At 45.6% G+C, this 18,025-nt stretch overlaps 2 protein-coding genes across 2 annotated transcripts in view; both read left to right on the top strand.

Moving 5' to 3' along the window:
• Positions 1–4,987, top strand: part of strc1 (stereocilin 1) — an 80,516-nt gene extending 75,529 nt beyond the window's left edge. Inside the window, exons 24-25 of the mRNA XM_063065104.1 lie at positions 1,758–1,908; positions 4,723–4,987. Of these exons, the coding sequence (XP_062921174.1) occupies positions 1,758–1,908; positions 4,723–4,817 (246 nt within the window). The 3' untranslated portion in view covers positions 4,818–4,987. The remainder of the gene's footprint in view (positions 1–1,757; positions 1,909–4,722) is intronic.
• An 8,541-nt stretch (positions 4,988–13,528) lies between these two features.
• The window catches only part of LOC134355792 (eukaryotic translation initiation factor 3 subunit J-like), a 44,461-nt gene continuing 39,964 nt past the window's right edge, over positions 13,529–18,025 (top strand). The window contains exons 1-2 of the mRNA XM_063066208.1: positions 13,529–13,608; positions 13,704–13,795. Coding sequence (XP_062922278.1) covers positions 13,587–13,608; positions 13,704–13,795 — 114 coding nt within the window. The 5' untranslated portion in view covers positions 13,529–13,586. The remainder of the gene's footprint in view (positions 13,609–13,703; positions 13,796–18,025) is intronic.

Raw genomic sequence — 18,025 nt, 5'->3', positions numbered from 1 at the left:
TGAGAGCTTGTGACTCTATTTTGAAATGCAAGGGTTAATTAGTATTTGTTCCTTAAACAGCATCATTAATCTAGTTTCTGCTGTTAGTAGGACACCTGTAGTCATGTTTCTCACATTACAACACTTACTACAGCTCAAAAATAATTTAGTGAGAACTTGTTAAAAAATCACAATTTTCTTCTTTTTTTTAAAGGATTTTTGTACCTGCTATTCCAATTGATGGAATACGTCAATATTTCTTAACCCATTCCTGACGCCATCGTCATTTGCACATTATGAATCAGGCTCGTAGCTTCCGGAGTGCTGTTCCGGGAGGTTTTGTTGAAGTAATATTACAGACAGAGGTTTCCATTTCCACTCTCTGACCCTTGTTCTGGTAGCATAGCAGTCAGCGTGATGCTCTTGCTGCTTAGGGTGTTCCGGAATTCGGAGTTCAATCCTGGCATCCTCTGTAAGGAATCTCTGAGCAATGCATGGGTTTTCTCCCAATCCTCTGGTTTCCTTGCACCGTCCAAGGTCAGACCGGGTGGGTTAATTGGTTATTGGCACAGCACGATGGCATAGCGGTTAACACAACACTTTACAGTACAGGTGACCCAGGTGAATTCCCACTGCCGTCTGCAGGAGTTTGTACGTTCTCCCTGCGACTGCGTGGGTTTCCTCCGGTTGCTCTGGTTTCCTCCCACAGTCCAAAGACGTACCGGTTGGTAGGTTAATTGGTCATTGTAAACTGTCCCGTGATTAGGCTGGGGTTAAATTGGTGGGTTGAAGCCTTTAGCCAGAGGGTGGTGAATCTGTGGAATTCATTGCTGTAGACGGCTGTGAAGACCAAGTCATTGAGTATATTTTGAAGCACAGATTGATAGGTTCATGATTAGAAAAGTGTCAGAAAAGGCAGGATAATGGGGTTGAGGGGAGATAATAAATCAGCCATGATAGAATGGGGGAAGCAGACTCGATGGGCCGAATGGCCTGATTCTGTTCCTATGTCTAATGGAGGCTCACTGTCTCCTTGTCAAGGACAATCTAGCAACAAACTTGTCAATGATGCATGTAAATACTTCCAGCATCTGTAGAATCTCTTGTGTTTACACTAAAGATTCCTTGTGACCTAACCATGAACTGTATTAGTCTCTAATACTAACGATGAAAACTTATGGAAATAATGATTTTTATTGCCTGTAAGTCAGTATCTTTCAGACAGTTTTAGCATTCACATTAATGTCATTCTTAAAATCAAATTGTAATGACTTGATAGGGCAAATGGGCTAATTCTGCTCCCGTGTCTTAGGTAAGGTCTTCTGGTCTTCATCTCCGAGTGCAACATTTCCTCAGCATTACCCTTCAGCTGCTTCCAGACAATCTTGTCCAACGAATGTTCCCAACTATTTTTATTTTATTTAGAGATCCTGCACGGTAACAGGCCCTTCCGGCCCAACGAGCCCCCGCCACCTAATTACCCCCGCGTGACCAATTAGCCTACTAGCCAGTATGTCTTTGGACTGTGGGAGGAAACCGGAGCACCCGGAGGAAACCCATGCGGTCACGGGGAGAACGTGCAGTACAAACTCCCCACAGACAGTGGTGGGAATTGAACCCGGGTCACTGGCACTGTAATAGTGTTATGTTAATCACTATGCTACCGTGCTCCCTCCAATTCCCCCCTCATTCTTTTAAACTCCAGCTAGTACAGACTGGAGTAAGTTATGGAAGTTAAAATGTATTTTGCTGATCTCCCTCATTCCTTCCTGTGGCAGGTAGTATTTAGTCCGGCCCAGATTCGCATGTTTAATTACCAGCAGGCTGTGGCAGTGACCCCTGCCCAGCTGAAGGAACTCGGTGACGTACAGAAGAAGGCTCTGGATATGGTCCTCACATCATGGCACAAAACGGCCGTCGACATAAGAGGTAAATCATACGGAATTTACAATGCAGAAACAGGCCGTTAAAAATCCAAGGTCATGGTTATTTGCACGAGTGCACGTACACACGGGCAATAGAGAACTTACTCGCAGCAACACAAAGGCGGGGAGTTCTGCAGATGCTGGAAATCCAGAGCAATGCACACAAAATGCTGGAGGAACTCAGCATCTACGGAGGGAAATAAAGAATCGGTGTTTCAGGCCGAGACCCTTTGTCAAGATTGGAAAGGAAGGGGGAAGAGACAGAATAGGAAGGTGGGGGGGGTGGGGGAGAGGGCAAGCTGGCAGGTGATAGGTGAGACCAGGTGAGATGAAGTAAGAAACTTGAAGGTGATAGGTGGAAGTGGTAAAAGCTGAAGAAGAAGAAATCTGATAGGAGAAGACAGTGGGCCATGGGAGAAAATGAAGGAAGAGGGAACCAGAGTGAATTGACGTCCAGGAGAAAGGGTGGGAAGGAAACCAGAATGCGGAATGGAAAAAAGAAAGGAGGAATGGGAAGAAATTACCAGAAGTTGGGGAAATTGATGTTCATGTCATGGGTTCGCGGGTGATGTTGGCGATGTTCTTGGGTTGGAGGTGTTACTCCAGCATCTGCAGTATCTCTTGTGTTTCTGACTTTCACATTGTTCATCTTACCTGCCGTTCTACCACTGGCTAGTTACCCTGTTGGTAAAGTTGAATGATGTGTCCTGATCAGCTGTCACTGATGAAGGACCTTTGGGTAAAGCTGGCTGGGAGAGAAAGACTGTTTACAGTTAGCCTGCATTAGAATATCGAAGGGTATTGTCAGACCACCAATCATGCAGCGGGCATCTGATGGGCTGCCCATTATTAATGAAGACGGTGCCAAGATATGCATGAAACACGTGCTGGTACACGTGAAAACCAGCAGCGTCATTGAAAACAGTCACTGGCAGGTTCTGTGTTGAGAACACGTTGAGTCCTGATGAAGGGTCTTGGCCCAAAACACTGACTCACTGTCCATTTCCCCTCCGTAGATGCTGCCTGGTCTGCTCAGTTTCTTTGACACTCAGATGTGTGCACACCTCCACAAGGACCTGTTTCAGTCACACAGTCACACCTCCCATATCTATCTGTCCAACCCTGCAGCATCCAACAAACCTTGTGGCCTCTTTTGGAATTGGGATCAGTTTATGATTGTCACATGCACTGAGATGGAGTGAAAAGCTTGTCATGCAAACTGTTTATACCGATCAGATCATTACACAGTGAATAGAGGTAGAACGTGGTAAATCAATAACACAATGCAAAGTAATATGAAAGTGCAGAGAGGGCAGACAATGAGGTGCCAGATCACAAATGTTAGATTATGAGGTCAAGAGTCCATCTTATTGTATCAGGAAACAATTCAATTGTCTGATAACAGTGGGGTAGAATCTGTCCTTCAGCCTGGTGGTACGTGCTTTTAGGCTTTTGTATCTTCTGCCCGATGGGAGAGACGGGAAGAGAGAATATCTGGGGGAATGGGGTCGTTGATTATGCTGGCTGCTCTACTGAGACAGTGAGGTGTAGACAGAGTCTGCGGAGGGGAGCCTAGTTTCTGCTGAGCTGTGTCCACAACTCTCTGTGGTTTCCTGTGGTCACGTGCAGGGCTGTTGCCGTACCAAGCTATAATGCATTCTGCGGTGCATCAGTAAAAACTGATAGAGACTGGGACTCTCTTGGTGTCTAATGACACACAGTTAATGCTGGGGTATTTTTTTCTGAAAGGTGGGGAGGTGTAACACCAGGGTGGTAGTACAGCCAAAATGAGAAGTGATTCTTGAGTGTGGTTGTAGCATCATCTGCAAATCCCGTTGAATACGTCCCCTGGCAAAGGATTTCCACAGTTGAAATGTGTGTAGTTGAGTGGAATACAACTAGTTTGAGTTGATTTTTTTTTAACTGTTGCTGTACCAAGCTATGATGGATCCAGATGGGATGTTTTCTGTGGTGTATTGATTAAAAAAATGTAAGCACAGTGAACAATTTGTTCATATAAAGATTGTTCGTACATGTGTTGTGCTGTCATTAGCAAGGATTCAAAGGCAGTTCGTGAGAATGATTCTGGAAATGGAAGGGTTAACACATGAGGAGTGTTTGATGGCTCTGGGCCTGTACTCACTGGAGTTTAGAAGAATGGGGCGGGGGGAATCTCATCAAAACATATCGCATGTTAAAAGGCCTAAATAGAGTGGATGTAAAGAGGATGTTTCCCATAGTGGGGGAGTCTAGGACCAGAGAGCACAGCCTCAGAATAGAAGGACATCCCTTTAAATAGAGATAAGGAGGAATTTCTTTAGCCAGAGGGTGGGGAGTCTGTAGAATTCATTGCCACAGACGGCTGTGGAGGTGAGGTCATTGGGTATATTTAAAGCAGAGGTTGATAGGTTCTTGATTAGTAAGGGTGTCAAAGGTTACAGGGAGAAGGCAGGAGAATGGGCTTGAGAGGGATAATAAATCAGATACGATGGGATAGTGCAGCAGACTTGATGGGCTGAATAGCCAAATTCTGCTCCTAGTCTTGTGGTCTTATGGACTTGTAATATCATCTGAACCAGGGGCTCCCATCCTGGGGTTCACAGACCCCCTGGTTAATGATGGGGGTCCACAGCATAAAAAGATCAGGAACCCCTGCTCTCTAAAGCCCCACATATGTAACTTCATCTCTCCTTATTTGAGGTCCCTCAAAACCCACTCACGATAGCAAATCTATTAACTTGCTGCTCCCTTGCGAACAATTGATAATGAAGTAATCTATTTAATATGGATAGTTATTAATGAACTCTTCTGTTTTCAGGGAGATCGTCTGGAAGAAATCTTTCTGTGAGCTTGAATGGAATATTGTTGTGTCTCTTCTGTAATCTTTTACACACAAGAGAAGCTTACCTGTAACTACCAAAACATACTCTAACCTTGTGTTGTCATCTGTTTGTTTGAGAGCTTGCTGCCTTTGTATCCCTGAATAATGGTTCTGAGTGGAACTTACATACGTTGAGGAGACTTTGTACCTGTGAGATGCAGACTTTTCATTTTAGTTTGTTGGGATTGACCTCTTTTGTTTTTGAAATTATGTGGTTGAATAAAGAATTGTTTCTTTTTGCTTTGATTAAACTCGACGTCTAACAATCTATTGATTTTCTGTTGAAGGGTCTTGGATCTAAAGCATTAACTCTATTTCTGCCTCCATAGATACTGCCTGACCTGCTGAGTGTTTCTGGCACCTTCTGGTCTTATTTCAATTTTCAAACAGCCGATTGATTGCCTTGAGTCATGTATTTGACATCTTAGCTCCAGCTCTCAGCATTCCTGATTTTAATCTTTCCGCCACGAGCTCTGGAATCACTTTCCAGAATCTCTCCTTCTCACCCCTCCACCTTCACTTTAAGTGAAGGGATTTGTAGGAACCAGGATCCGTTCAATATCACCCAGGATATGTTGTGAAATTTGTTAACTTTGTCGCAGCAGTACAATGCAATACATATATAGATGGTAGCAATATAGAGGGTATGTCCTGGGTGACAGGGGTTATTTAATGATGGATGGCGCCTTTTTGAGATGTTCTGGACGCTGGGGAGGCTAGTAAAGGCTGGAGGAATAGTAAAGGTAGACATCGAGGCTCGGTATGAACGCTGACCCTAGATAGAGTTATACAGCATGAAAACAGGCCCTTCAACCCACAGATTCAAGATTTCAGCTTATTTATCATGTTTACATTGACAGATACAGTAAAATGCGTCGATGGCCCATGCCCGAACAAGAGTGCATCTACGTTAGACCCACTTGCCTGCATTTGGCCTGTATCCCCCTAAACCTTCCCTATCCTTGTACTTGTCCAAGTGTTTTTTAAATGTTGTTAACGTACTGGCCTCAACCACCTGCTCTGAATGGTAACCACCTTCTGGGTGAAAGCGGTGTCTCTCGCTCGCTTTCTGCCTGTTGCACCGCTGGCGTTTAAGGTGGCAATGAAGGTCGTCCTCCTCTGACAAAACCAATTCTCGTCTTGGTCTTGGCGGTGTTCAGGGCTTCCTTCATTGTGCCAGTCACTTCCTTTCAGTTTTCACTACTGTCAGCCGTGCAAGTCCCGGCTGGAGACTCCGGAATTCGTCACCGACAGATGTAGAAGGATTCTTCATTGCTGTTTCCGTAACAGTTTTGTTTGACCAGTCAGGGTTGTTAGCCCCGAGCTGAACCCCCGAAACTGGAGGACCAGTGGACCACTCTTAGTCTGGCCTCTACCCTGTGACCCTGCCAAGAGCCAAAGCACAAGGCCCTGACTCCGGCCAACATGGCTCTCCGGGTCATTGAGGCACACAAGCCTCCAAACCCTATGACGAGGTTGTGGTCCTCTTGGAGGAGGTGTCCCTCAGGTCCCAATTAGATCCAAGCAGGATTTGGCTGGTTTCTCCCTAGTTTCAGCTTTGATGGATTTTGTGCCACAGGTACAGTAAATTGTCACTATTAGATTAGATTATGAGGACACTCAGTCCTCGTTTATTGTCATTTAGAAATGCATGCATTAAAAATTGATACAAGGTTCCTCCAGAGTGATATCACAAAAAAAACCAGAACAAACCAAAGACTAACACTGACAGGACCACATAATTATAACATATAGTTACAACAATGCAAAGCAATACCGTAATTTGATAAAGAGCAGACCATGGGCACAGTAAAAAAAAAAGTCTGAGTTCCAATCGACTTCTGATAGTCCTGATAGCGGGCGGCAAAAGGGAGAAACTTTCTCTGCCATAAACCTCCAGGCGCTGACAACTGCCGATGCATTGGAAGCACCCGACCACAGCCGACTCTGAGTCTGTCTGAAAACTTCAAGCCTCCGACCAGCCCTTTGACACCGAGCACCATCTCTGCCGAGCGCTTCGACCCCGCCCCAGCTGCTGAGCAACAAGCAAAGCCGAGAACTCGGGGCCTTCTCTGGAGATTCTGGATCGCACAGTAGCAGTGGCAGTGAAGAAGGCATTTCAGAAGTTTCACCAGATGTTCCTCCGTGCTCTCACGTCCATCTCCATCAAATCAGGATTGTGCACGGCACCCTAGTTGACAGATAACAGACATCACCACTGGAGTAGCCGCTGCGAGCTGCGTCGCGCCGCCATCTCCTCCTCATTAGTGACATTTTTACACTGTCTCATTAATGCAAATATGTAATCAGCCAATCATGTGTGAGAAACATAAAAGCATGCAGGCATTGGTCAAGTTGTTCAGACCAAAAATCAGAATGGGGATGAAGGGACTTTGACCATGGAATAATTCTTGGTGCCAGATGGGGTGGTTTGAGTGTCTCAGAAACTGGGATATTCATACACAACAGTCTCTAGAGTTTACAGAGAATGGTGTGAAAATAACAAAAAAAGTATCCATTGGGTGGTGTTAATGAGAGCGGTCAGGGGAGAACGGCCAGACTGGTTCAAGCTGACAGGAAGGCGACAGCAACTCAAATAACCACACGTTACAACCGTAATGTGCAGAAGGGCATCTCTGAATGCACAGCACATCGAACCTTGAAGTGGACGGGCTACAGCTGCAGACGGCCACTCAGTGGCCACTTTATCAGGTAAAGAAGGTACCACTGTGTAGATTTCAATTAGTGCTTGTGTTCCCTCTGATCGGACAATTTGCTTTCGTGCATCACCGTCTCCACGTGTTTCCTGTCAGTGCTTTCCCCACGGTACAGCAGCTCTTAAACATCAGCACAGCTGCAGTGGGAAGTTTCCATGCAGTCCAGAGCCATCCATGGAAATGTTTGGAATAAATGGACACCACCCCCACCTATGGCAGGCTTGCTACATTTCCGTCACGTTTGCTTTTGTTCCTGTGATGGCCTGGAGATTTGATATCGGTATTCATTTATTACTGTTACATACCCAAAGATGCAGTGAAAGGCTTGACTTGCATACAGATCAGATCATTGCACAGTGCATTGGTTTTATTATGGTAATTGGATTCATTGAGTACAGTACTGTGCAAAAGTCTTAGGCACTTGTATATCGCTGTGGTGTCTAAGACCTTTGCACAGTACTGAATTTGTCAATGTGAGTGGGCAGTGAGTTTGTAAATCTGGTGGGAGCAAAGGATGTTGGGAATGGTGAGGGTGGAGCATGGCGGGAGGGGTGTGGGACAGGTGGCAGAGAAGAGTGCCAGGGGGCGGTATGGGTGCAGACACACCCAGCCCTGGGACGCCAGGCAGGGTCATCTGATTCCAAACAATTGGTTTATTGATCATGACAGAATGTCTCTCTGGTGCTTCCTGTTCCCTCCCCTCTCCCTTCCTCTTTTCCCAACCATGATTCCCCTCTCCCTGCCCCCTTCCCACTCTCAGTCCACAATAGAGACCCAGATCAGAATCAGGTTTATCATCACTCACGTATGTCATGAAATTAGTTTTTGCAGCAGCTGTACAGTGCATTACACAAAATTACTACAGAGCTGTACAAAAGTCTTCGGCACCCTAGCTGTATATATCTGCCGAGGGCTTTTGCACAGTATTGCATGCCCGCAGGAAAATGAATCTCAGGGTTGTACATGGTCACATAAATGTAGTTTGATAATAAATTTACTTTTGAATTTGGAACTTTGCAGGGATGGTTTTGTGGACAGAGCAGGGAGTTAGGGTTTAGAGACAGGGCTGTGGGGGAGTTAGAAGGCAGGTCAGAGGCTAGGCCTCTGTTCTGTGCTAGCGACATGGATGTGTGTGATAAATCAGGTGTCACACACAATGAGTCATTGGTAGGTTGTGGGGTCAGAGTTCCATGTGGGCAGGAAGCACAAGTGACAGTGACCCTCTAGGTATGCAAATGGGCAAGACCAGAGTCCAAGGCCTAGTGTCCGGGTTTCTGTCATCAGAGAGTCAGGAGCTCAGGGCCTAAATCTGATTGGGTGGGGAAATGGATTTGAGGCACAGGTGGTACAGGTTTGAGGGGCCAAATGGCCTTCTCTTTTTTTTTCTGATGTTCATTTGAACAAAGCTAGGCTGAATGCCTGAGAGGTCCCAAACTACAAGTGGTCTCACATACCACGTAGTCAGAACGTGGCTAAAGGGCATTTCAGTTATGTTGAAGCACAAGATGTTGGTGAGGCCTAATTTGGAGTATTGCAGTTCCAGTCACCTACCCACCGGAAAGATTCAATAAGATTGAAAGAGTGCAGTGAAAATCTGCAAGGATGTTGTTGGGACTTGAGAACCTGAGTTACGGGGAAAGATTGAACAGGTTAGGATTTTATTCCATGGAGTGTAGGAGAATGTGGGGAGATTTAATTGAGGCATACAAAATCGTGAGGGCTATAGGGTAAATGCAAGTAGGCTATTTCTACTGTGGTTGGGTGAGACTAGAATTAGAGGTCATGGGTTAAGGGTGAAAAGTGAGACGGTTGAGGGGAATTTGAGGAAGAATCTCTTTGCTCAGAAGGTGGTGAGAGTGTGGAACGAGCTGCTAGCAGAAGTGGTGGATATGGGTTTGATTTCAACTTTTAAGAAAAGTTTGAATAAGTACATGGATGGGTGGGGTACGGTCAATGGGATTATGCACAATAACAATTCGGCATGGACTAGATGGGCTGAAGGGCCTGTTTCTGTGCTGTAGTATTCTGACAAGACACTTCACTTTGATACAGAATTCACAATCGATGCCCAAACTAAATAAAGATAAATTAAAATCCAACCTGTCAAAATAGTACTTCATCGATGGAACAGAGTCTTTAGAGGATAGGTAGTTGACTAAGTCAAACTGAGATTAGATTTCTTTCAGAAAATAACAGTTCATGAACCACATTGTGGATGCCAGGGTAGCGTAGTAGTTAGTGCAATGCTGTTAAAGCTCGGAGTGGGGGAGTTGAGAGTTCAATTCTGTTGCCGTCTGTAAGGGATTTGTATGTTCTTTCTGTGAATACGTGGGTTTCTGCTGGGTGGTCTGGTTTCCTCCCATGTTCCAAAGTTGTACTGGTTAATAGATTAATTGGTCACAGTTAATTGTCCTGTAATTAGGTTAGGGTTGAATAGGTGGGTTGCTGGTGGCAAGGCTCGTTGGGCCAGAAGGGGCTGTTCCACACTGACTTGCTGAATAAATGAATAAATATATAGAAGAGAATTGAAATGTCACATGCTTTAGAGGAAAGATGAAAGGACCAATGATTTTCTCTCTGAGGAATTTAATTGCCTAGAACACCATCTGTTGTTGACTGACTACTGTGACTAGTCAAGATTCGAGATTCAAAATTCAAACATCTACAGCAAGTACAAGTTCAAGTTTAATTGTCGTTCAGCCAAATGAAACAGTATTCCTGCAGGGCCAAGGTGCAAAACTCAGTCCCACAGCACTCTGGAGGGGCCAGTCTTCAACGTAGCGCAGACCTCAGCTCTCTGCCACACCGGCCCCAGTGTCTCCTTCCCTGGCCGGCTACAACAGCTGACACCGTGGCATGCAGGAAACCTACAGTGAAATGCATCTTTTGTGCTAACAAGCTAAGGATGCGCTGGGGCAGCCCGCAAGTGTCTCCACGCGTTCTGCACCCGCAATAACTGTTAGTGCTGCTTCACGTCAAAGTTCAAAGTAAATCTACTATCAAAGTACATAAATGCCACCTTGAGATTCATTTTCTTGCAGGTATTTACGCGGAAAAAAAGAAACAATAGATTGTGTTGGAAACTTTACAAGAAGACACAAAGACTGACAAACACTGATGTGCAGTGTGCAAGGAGACAAAATGTGCAAGTAAGCATGTTACTGGTAACATGACAATGTTTACAACTTGGATTTATATCAAGTCTTCAGTGTAGCAACGTGTCCCAAGGAGATTCATGGGAGTGATTATTAAACTACTAAAGGTCAGGTGAAGCGAGAATGGGAGAGGAGAGATTTCAAGGGGGGATTTAAGAAGTTAGACCCTTAAAAGTGAAGGGCATCTTCTAGATCAGGGTTCGCAACCTGGGTCCACGGACCCCTCAGTTAGTGGTCAGGGTCCATGGCGTAAAAAAGGTTGGGAACCCCCGACTGAGTTCTGATCAGGAGGCTGGAATCAGAGCTCAAATATGTTGTGTCTGCAAGGAGGTGGGGTGACAGCAGAAGGACAAGAAACGGGAGGTGCAAGAGCAGACGCCATCAACCTGAGCAGGAGGGAAGCAATGCTTCCTGAGGAAGGACATTTCCGATGTCCTGGACGAGGAAGCCTCACCTTGACAGCAGATGCGGTGGAGACGGGAATCTCGGAGAAAGGAACAGCATCTGTACAGGAGACAGAATGTGGAGAGCTGTGCTCTAAGTGGCTGCAGGGGTCAGCAAATGTATCATAAAATACTCATTATTTATTCCTGTCACTGCCTGTAAGGAGTTTGTACGTTCTCCCTGTGACCGCATGGGTTTCCTCCGGGTGCTCTGGTTTCCTCCCACAGTCCAAAGACGTACTGGTTGGTAGGTTAGTTGGTCATTGTAAATTGACCCGTGATTAGGCTGGGGTTAAATTGGGGTTGCTGGGTACTGTGGCTCGAAGGGCCTATTCCACACTGTACCTCAGTAAGTAGAATTAGAAAATATTATACTGTATGACTTCCTACCAGTTTGACTTTGGACTGTGGGAGGAAACTGGATCACCCGAAGGAGACCCACGCAGTTGTGGGGAGAACGTACAGACTCCTTACGTGTGCTGACGGAATTGAACCCCAAACTCTGGAACGCCGTGAGCTGTAACTGCGTCGCACTAACCGCGTTGCTGCCGTGGCGCCCGAGGAGAGGCTGGTACCCAATGGCATTACCTCAGGAAAAATTTTAAATCCCTTTGAAACGGTCGTACAATAAACCTGAATCCAAGTGTCAGAAATCCGCTATAATGGTGGCTCTGGTCCTAATACAAGCACGTAGGATGAGTGTACATGAGCAAAACAAAAGTGGGCACGGGAACATAGTCATAGTCATACTTTATTGATCCCGGGGGAAATTGGTTTTTGTTACAGTTGCACCATAAATAATTAAATAGTAATAAAACCATAAATAATTAAATAGTAATATGTAAATTATGCCAGTAAATTATGAAATAAGTCCAGGACCAGCCTATTGGCTCAGGGTGTCTGACCCTCCAAGGGAGGAGTTGTAAAGTTTGATGGCCACAGGCAGGAATGACTTCCTATGACGCTCTGTGCTGCATCTCGGTGGAATGAGTCTCTGGCTGAATGTACTCCTGTGCCCACCCAGTACATTATGTAGTGGATGGGAGACATTGTCCAAGATGGCATGCAATTTAGACAGCATCCTCTTTTCAGACACCACCGTCAGAGAGTCCAGTTCCATCCCCACAACATCACTGGCCTTACGAATGAGTTTGTTGATTCTGTTGGTGTCTGCTACCCTCAGCCTGCTGCCCCAGCACACAGCAGCAAACATGATAGCACTGGCCACCACAGACTCGTAGAACATCCTCAGAATCATCCGACAGATGTTAAAGGACCTCAGTCTCCTCAGGAAATAGAGACGGCTCTGACCCTTCTTGTAGACAGCCTCAGTGTTCTTTGACCAGTCCAGTTAATTGTCAATTCATATCCCCAGGTATCTGTAATCCTCCACCATGTCCACACTGACCCCCTGGATGGAAACAGGGGTCACCAGTACCTTAGCTCTCCTCGGGTCTACCACCAGCTCCTTAGTCTTTTTCATATTAAGCTGCAGATAATTCTGCTCCAGAACAAGTGTTCTGCCCTCTTTTTAGCGTTCAGGATGTCCTAAATGTCCTTTGTCACCCATGGCTTGTTACTTGAATAACGAAGGACAGTTCTTGTTGGAACATTGCAGTCCACACAGAGGTTGATGTAATCAGTGATGCATTCTGTGAGCCCATCAATATCCTCTCCATGTGGCTCACAGAGTGCCTGCCAGTCTGTCACCTCAAAACAACCCTGGAGCGCCTCGTAAGCCTCCTCCGACCATTTCCTCGCTGTCCCCGAGATTGCAGGTTTACTCTTCACCAGAGGCACGTAGCAGGGTTTTAGATGCACCAGGTTGCGATCTGACCTTCCCAGTGTGGGGAGGGGAGAGGAGTTGTATGCATCGTCAACGTTAGCGTCCATCAAATCCAGAGTCCCCTTCCCTCTGGTTGTACAGCTGACATACTGCGTGAAGTTGGGCAGTGTTCTAGCCATGGTAACCTGGTTGAAGTCACCCGAGATGGTAATGAGGGCACTCGGGTGCTGGGTTTGTAATCTGGCTATGACGGTGTAAATAATGTTACACGCCGACGACGGGCCGAAGACCTGTGCTGTTCCACTGGCGGACTGTCCCGGCTCCCGGCTCCCGGCTCCCGGCTCCCGGCTCCCGGCTCCCGGCTCCCGGCTCCCGGCTCCCGGCTCCCGGCTCCCGGCTCCCGGCTCCCGGCTCCCGGCTCCCGGCTCCCGGCTCCCGGCTCCCGGCTCCCGGCTCCCGGCTCCCGGCTCCCGGCTCCCGGCTCCCGGCTCCCGGCTCCCGGCTCCCGGCTCCCGGCTCCCGGCTCCCGGCTCCCGGCTCCCGGCTCCCGGCAGGCGTGGTACAGCACCGGAGCTGGGAGGACCGCGTAGTCCTCCCAGATCCGGTCCTCCAAGATCCCAGAAACCCCAGACCTCCGGCATCCCACAGTCCCTCGGCGTGACTGAGCAAGCGGTGGTGGTGGCAGGCGGCAGCTGTGGTGATGGCGGAGCCCGACGACTGGGGTGAGTGCGGGTTTTGTGTCTCGGGTTTGGTGGCGGCGGGGCGGTGCGACCCCGCTCTAGTGTCCCTCTAACCGCCAGCTTCTTATCTCTTGCAGAGACGGTGGATTTCGGAACGCAGGAGGACTCGCTGAGGAAGCCGGTGATCGTAGACAGATGGGAAGGCGAGGACGAGGATGAGGACGTGAAGGTAAAGGCCGGGGCTGAGCGGCTGGAGCTTCCGGGCCGAACGGGAACCCCGTCTCCGGCCAGTCTCTAGCCCAGGCTCAGGCTCGGAGTAGAAACTTCCAGAGCCCCTGGCTGCTGCCCAGGCCACTCCTCTGCTGCCCCCACCCACTTTATCTCCCTGGCTCTGGGCCTCGGGTGCGTTTCAGAACCGGTGGGAAGAAACGACGACTTCGACGCCCTTGTCTCTGCGCCACTATTCACCGTGAAGTTATGGACACGTCGTGTGTTGTCCGACACCCCCCCCCCCCCACTGTCCCAGGCAGTCCTACCCCTCCTCCACAGTTGGATCCTTGGTCTCCTTTTTACTATCTGCCTTAGTAACTTCTGGTCTTACAACTGTAATAGATCTCTGCTCCTGATCTCCTTCTTGTTTCAGTTATGTCCTACAGCTTGGCGTTCACACCCCTCCCTCTCTATTTCCCTTGAAATCAACAATTTTCTCATTTTTTAACTGAATTGTCTGTTTACTGTGTTTAAGACACTAAATATAAATAATTGATTTTGCTACCAAAAATATACTTTATTCATAATATATAGTAATATGCTTTAATTAAGCAGCATGATAGTGTAGTGGTTAGCACAGCACTTTACAGTATGTTCATTTTCTGCCACTCCCTCCCACAGTCCAAAGGTGTACCAGTTGGCAGGTCAATTGATCATTGCAAATTGTCCTATGGTTAGGCGAGGGTTAAATTGGGGGATTGCTGGACAGCGTGGCTCGAAGGGCTGGAGGGGTCTACTCTGTGCTGTATATCAATAAATAAAAAAAATAATTCAATACATTCTCTTGCAACGTATAAATGCCACTCACCTTTCCTCCAAAAACAATGCATCCATGAAGTATTTGAGGGGCAATAATATAGGATCCAACCCCTCAGTGGCAGCAGGGCCCGAGACTATGTCCTTCCCCACAGAGCCTTTGTGGTGACTGCACTGAACTTCAACACCCCTCAGCACCTTTTATTACACCTTGGAATGAATGTTAGCAACTCTCACTTGCACTGGAAGAACCAACAAATCATGGCTTACTGATTGTTATGGAAAACTTTGTGGCTGATTTTACTAGGGTTTTCCATTAACTTTCTTCTTTTGCTTAATGCACATGGTGGGCTATGTACTTTATATTTTATTTACATCGCGTAGCCTGAGTACATTTTGATTAGTACTGGTAATTGCATCTCCCTGTCACCTTCATACAACTTACAGTGGACCCACAGCGATGCTCTTCTGGGGCTATATAGATCTTGTACTCTTATATAGTTCAATGCATATAGTGGGGAGGGGTTGACAGGTTTCAGTGGAGAAGGAAGATGAAGCAAGGTTTCTCCGTGCACAATTTTTCTGTAATGCTTTTTATGGGGTGGCGAAGTGGAGATACGTCTTTGCCAAAGGAGGTGTAAGGCACTCCTTCAGCCCGCAGGTCACCCTTGGGCAAGGTGTAGCACCTGCTTAGCGCCCCCCCCCCCTATTAACGTTATGTGAAGCCATTGGAGCAGCTGGTAGATGGTTGTATTAGCAGCTGGTGCATAACACAAGTAGTTATGTGACCACTGACACCAGGCAGACAATCTCTGATAGTGACTGGGGTCATCTGCCTTGTAAAGACACTGCCCAGAAGAAGACAATGGCAAAGTACTTCTGTAGAAAAACTTGTCAAGAGCAATCATGGTCTTGGGAAGACCATGATTGCCTATGTCATATAACATAGCACATAATGAAGGAATATTTATTATGTTCAATTCCAAAATGTTTAAGAAATGACATTTGCCAGCAAGCTTCATGTTAGTCCCCTTACTGTTGAATCACATGTAGATGTGTTGAATTCTATTCGTTGGAGCAGATCAATAAGCCACCCCAAAGCTTGGTTTGGGCCATTTTGCTACAAATTTTGAGAGGGGTTAGGGGTTCATCGAGGAGTTTCTATATTGTATGCTACATTCCAGATCTTACACTGTTCCAGCGGATTTTATTGCATCAATCAATTGAAGACTTCCTGATCTTTGTATGTTGGATGTACCTTACTACTGATTGAATTTGATGTTCAGTGTAAATGTGAATAGAGGGCTTCAGCGTCTTTGTTAACTTAGCAGCAGCTGTTCCTTGCAATACATGATAATTTAGAAAGAAAAAAATAAGTAGATCAATTGTAATAAGTATATATGTGTTCATACATCAATAAAAGTTTTCAAGTGTTTTAGTTAACAAACTAAATCTCTTCAAACTCCTGATGAAACATAGCTGCTATATCTGTAGAATTCTGACATTCAAGCTGTAAGTGCTTCAGCTGAATGGAAACGCCATGCTGATAAAAGTCAGTGTCACCTAAAGCTGAATTCCCTTCATTGTAATCCCAGTGAAAGCAATGGACATGTCAAACAATAATGGCAGATAGTCATTCAGTAAAATTTTTCTCATAGTCCAGAATGCAAGAACAAGGCTGAAAAGTTTTTAAATGTCAGCAAAATCAGTGTGTTGAGTTAACTCCTTAAATCTTACACTATTATAAATCACTGAAGCTTTGTGTTATCACGTTGACTAGGACATCAAGCCGACTGCTGAATTTTTATGGTGCATGTTAATGAATTTAGTAATTCAGAAGTGGACTCCACACTGTCATTATGACAGTGAAATTTATTAAATGCAATAATTAGTGCGTGAAACAATAAACGTAAACCAGAAAAGGTCCTGCAGATCATGAAGTTTCAAGTAAAGATACATTTAGCAGCCAGGCAGATGGTGAGGAGAGAGAAATATGGGGTTACTGATTCGGGTTAATTAATTTTTGAGAACCTGCTTTTATTTTCATTTGAACTATGAAGTACATAAATTTAATCCTTATGAATTTGGGTTGTGACTAAATTTTGTCACTGGTGATAGTGTGAGCAATTTGAATTAGAGAGTCATAGAGTGCCACAGCACAGGCCCTTTGGCCCATCTAGTTCATGCTGAACTTATTCTTCCAAGTTTCATCGACCCGCACCTGGACCATACCACTCCCATCCGTGTTCTTATCCAAATTTCTCTTAATTTGAAATTGAAACTGCATTCACAACATCCACTGACAACTTGTTTCATGCTCTCACCACCCTTTAAGTCGTGGGTTCCCAATAATTTTTTATGCCATGGAGCCTTGCTGTTAATCAAGGGGTCCATGGACTCCAGGTTGGGAACCTTTGCTCTAGTGAAGAACTTCCCCCTCAGGTTCCCTTTAAATATTTCACCTTTCACACTTGACCTATAACCTCTAGTTCTAATCTCATCCAACCCCAATGGAAAAAGCCTGCTTGCATTTCCCCTATCTATACCCCTCATAATTTAGTATATCTCAATCAAATCTCTCCTCATTCTTCTACACTCCAGGGAATAAAGTCTTAACCTATTCAGTCTTTCCCTGTAACTTGGGTCCTGCAGTCCTGGTAACACCCTTGTCAATTTTCTCAATTGTAAGACGAGGTGAAAGAACATGAAAGAGTGAGAGTTTTTGAAGTTTCCTCATCTTCCTTTGTAGATTTATGGTGTTTTATTCCTGTTCTGACTCACTAACACATCTTTGGAACAAATTCCTTCAGATTATGTTCACGTGACACTCATTACATGAGATGGTTGAGGCAAATAACGATACATTTAAAGATCAACTAAAGATACAGTGCTTATTTAATATAAAAAATACAGTAATTCATAGTTTTTAATGATTATGTATTGCAATGTACTGCTGCCTCAAAACAACAAATTTCACAACATGCTGGTGATATTAAACCTGATTCTGAAGTGCTGGGGAGGTGGGGTTAAGATGTATCAAAGGATATACTGATGAGATGAAGCTCGTGCAGAGCACAAACATCAACATGGGCCAGTGGGTCCAAATCGCTGGTTGATTTTGAATTTTATTGACTAAAGCGTTCTTTTAAGTTTCTGAAGTACTGCTTTATATAGAATGCCATATAATTGAGAAGCTAAAATTCATGTAGGTCCCAGGGGTTTTATGCCATGGACCAATATAAAATAGTATAAAAGCTATATATATATGTGTGTGTATGTCTGTTGAAACTGTATAAATGCTGGGTGAGGCCTCACCTGGAGTATTGTAAGTAGGTTTAGAAAGGATGTGCTGAAACTGGAGAGGATTCAAAGGAGGTTCACAAAAATGATTCCAGGATTGATTGGCTTGTCATATGAAGAGTGATGGTTTTGG

Source organism: Mobula hypostoma, chromosome 13 (assembly GCF_963921235.1).
Source record: "Mobula hypostoma chromosome 13, sMobHyp1.1, whole genome shotgun sequence".
NCBI classification, from domain to species: domain Eukaryota; kingdom Metazoa; phylum Chordata; class Chondrichthyes; order Myliobatiformes; family Myliobatidae; genus Mobula; species Mobula hypostoma.
Note: the sequence above shows the minus strand (reverse complement) of the source record. Positions and strands in the feature narration are given on the sequence as shown.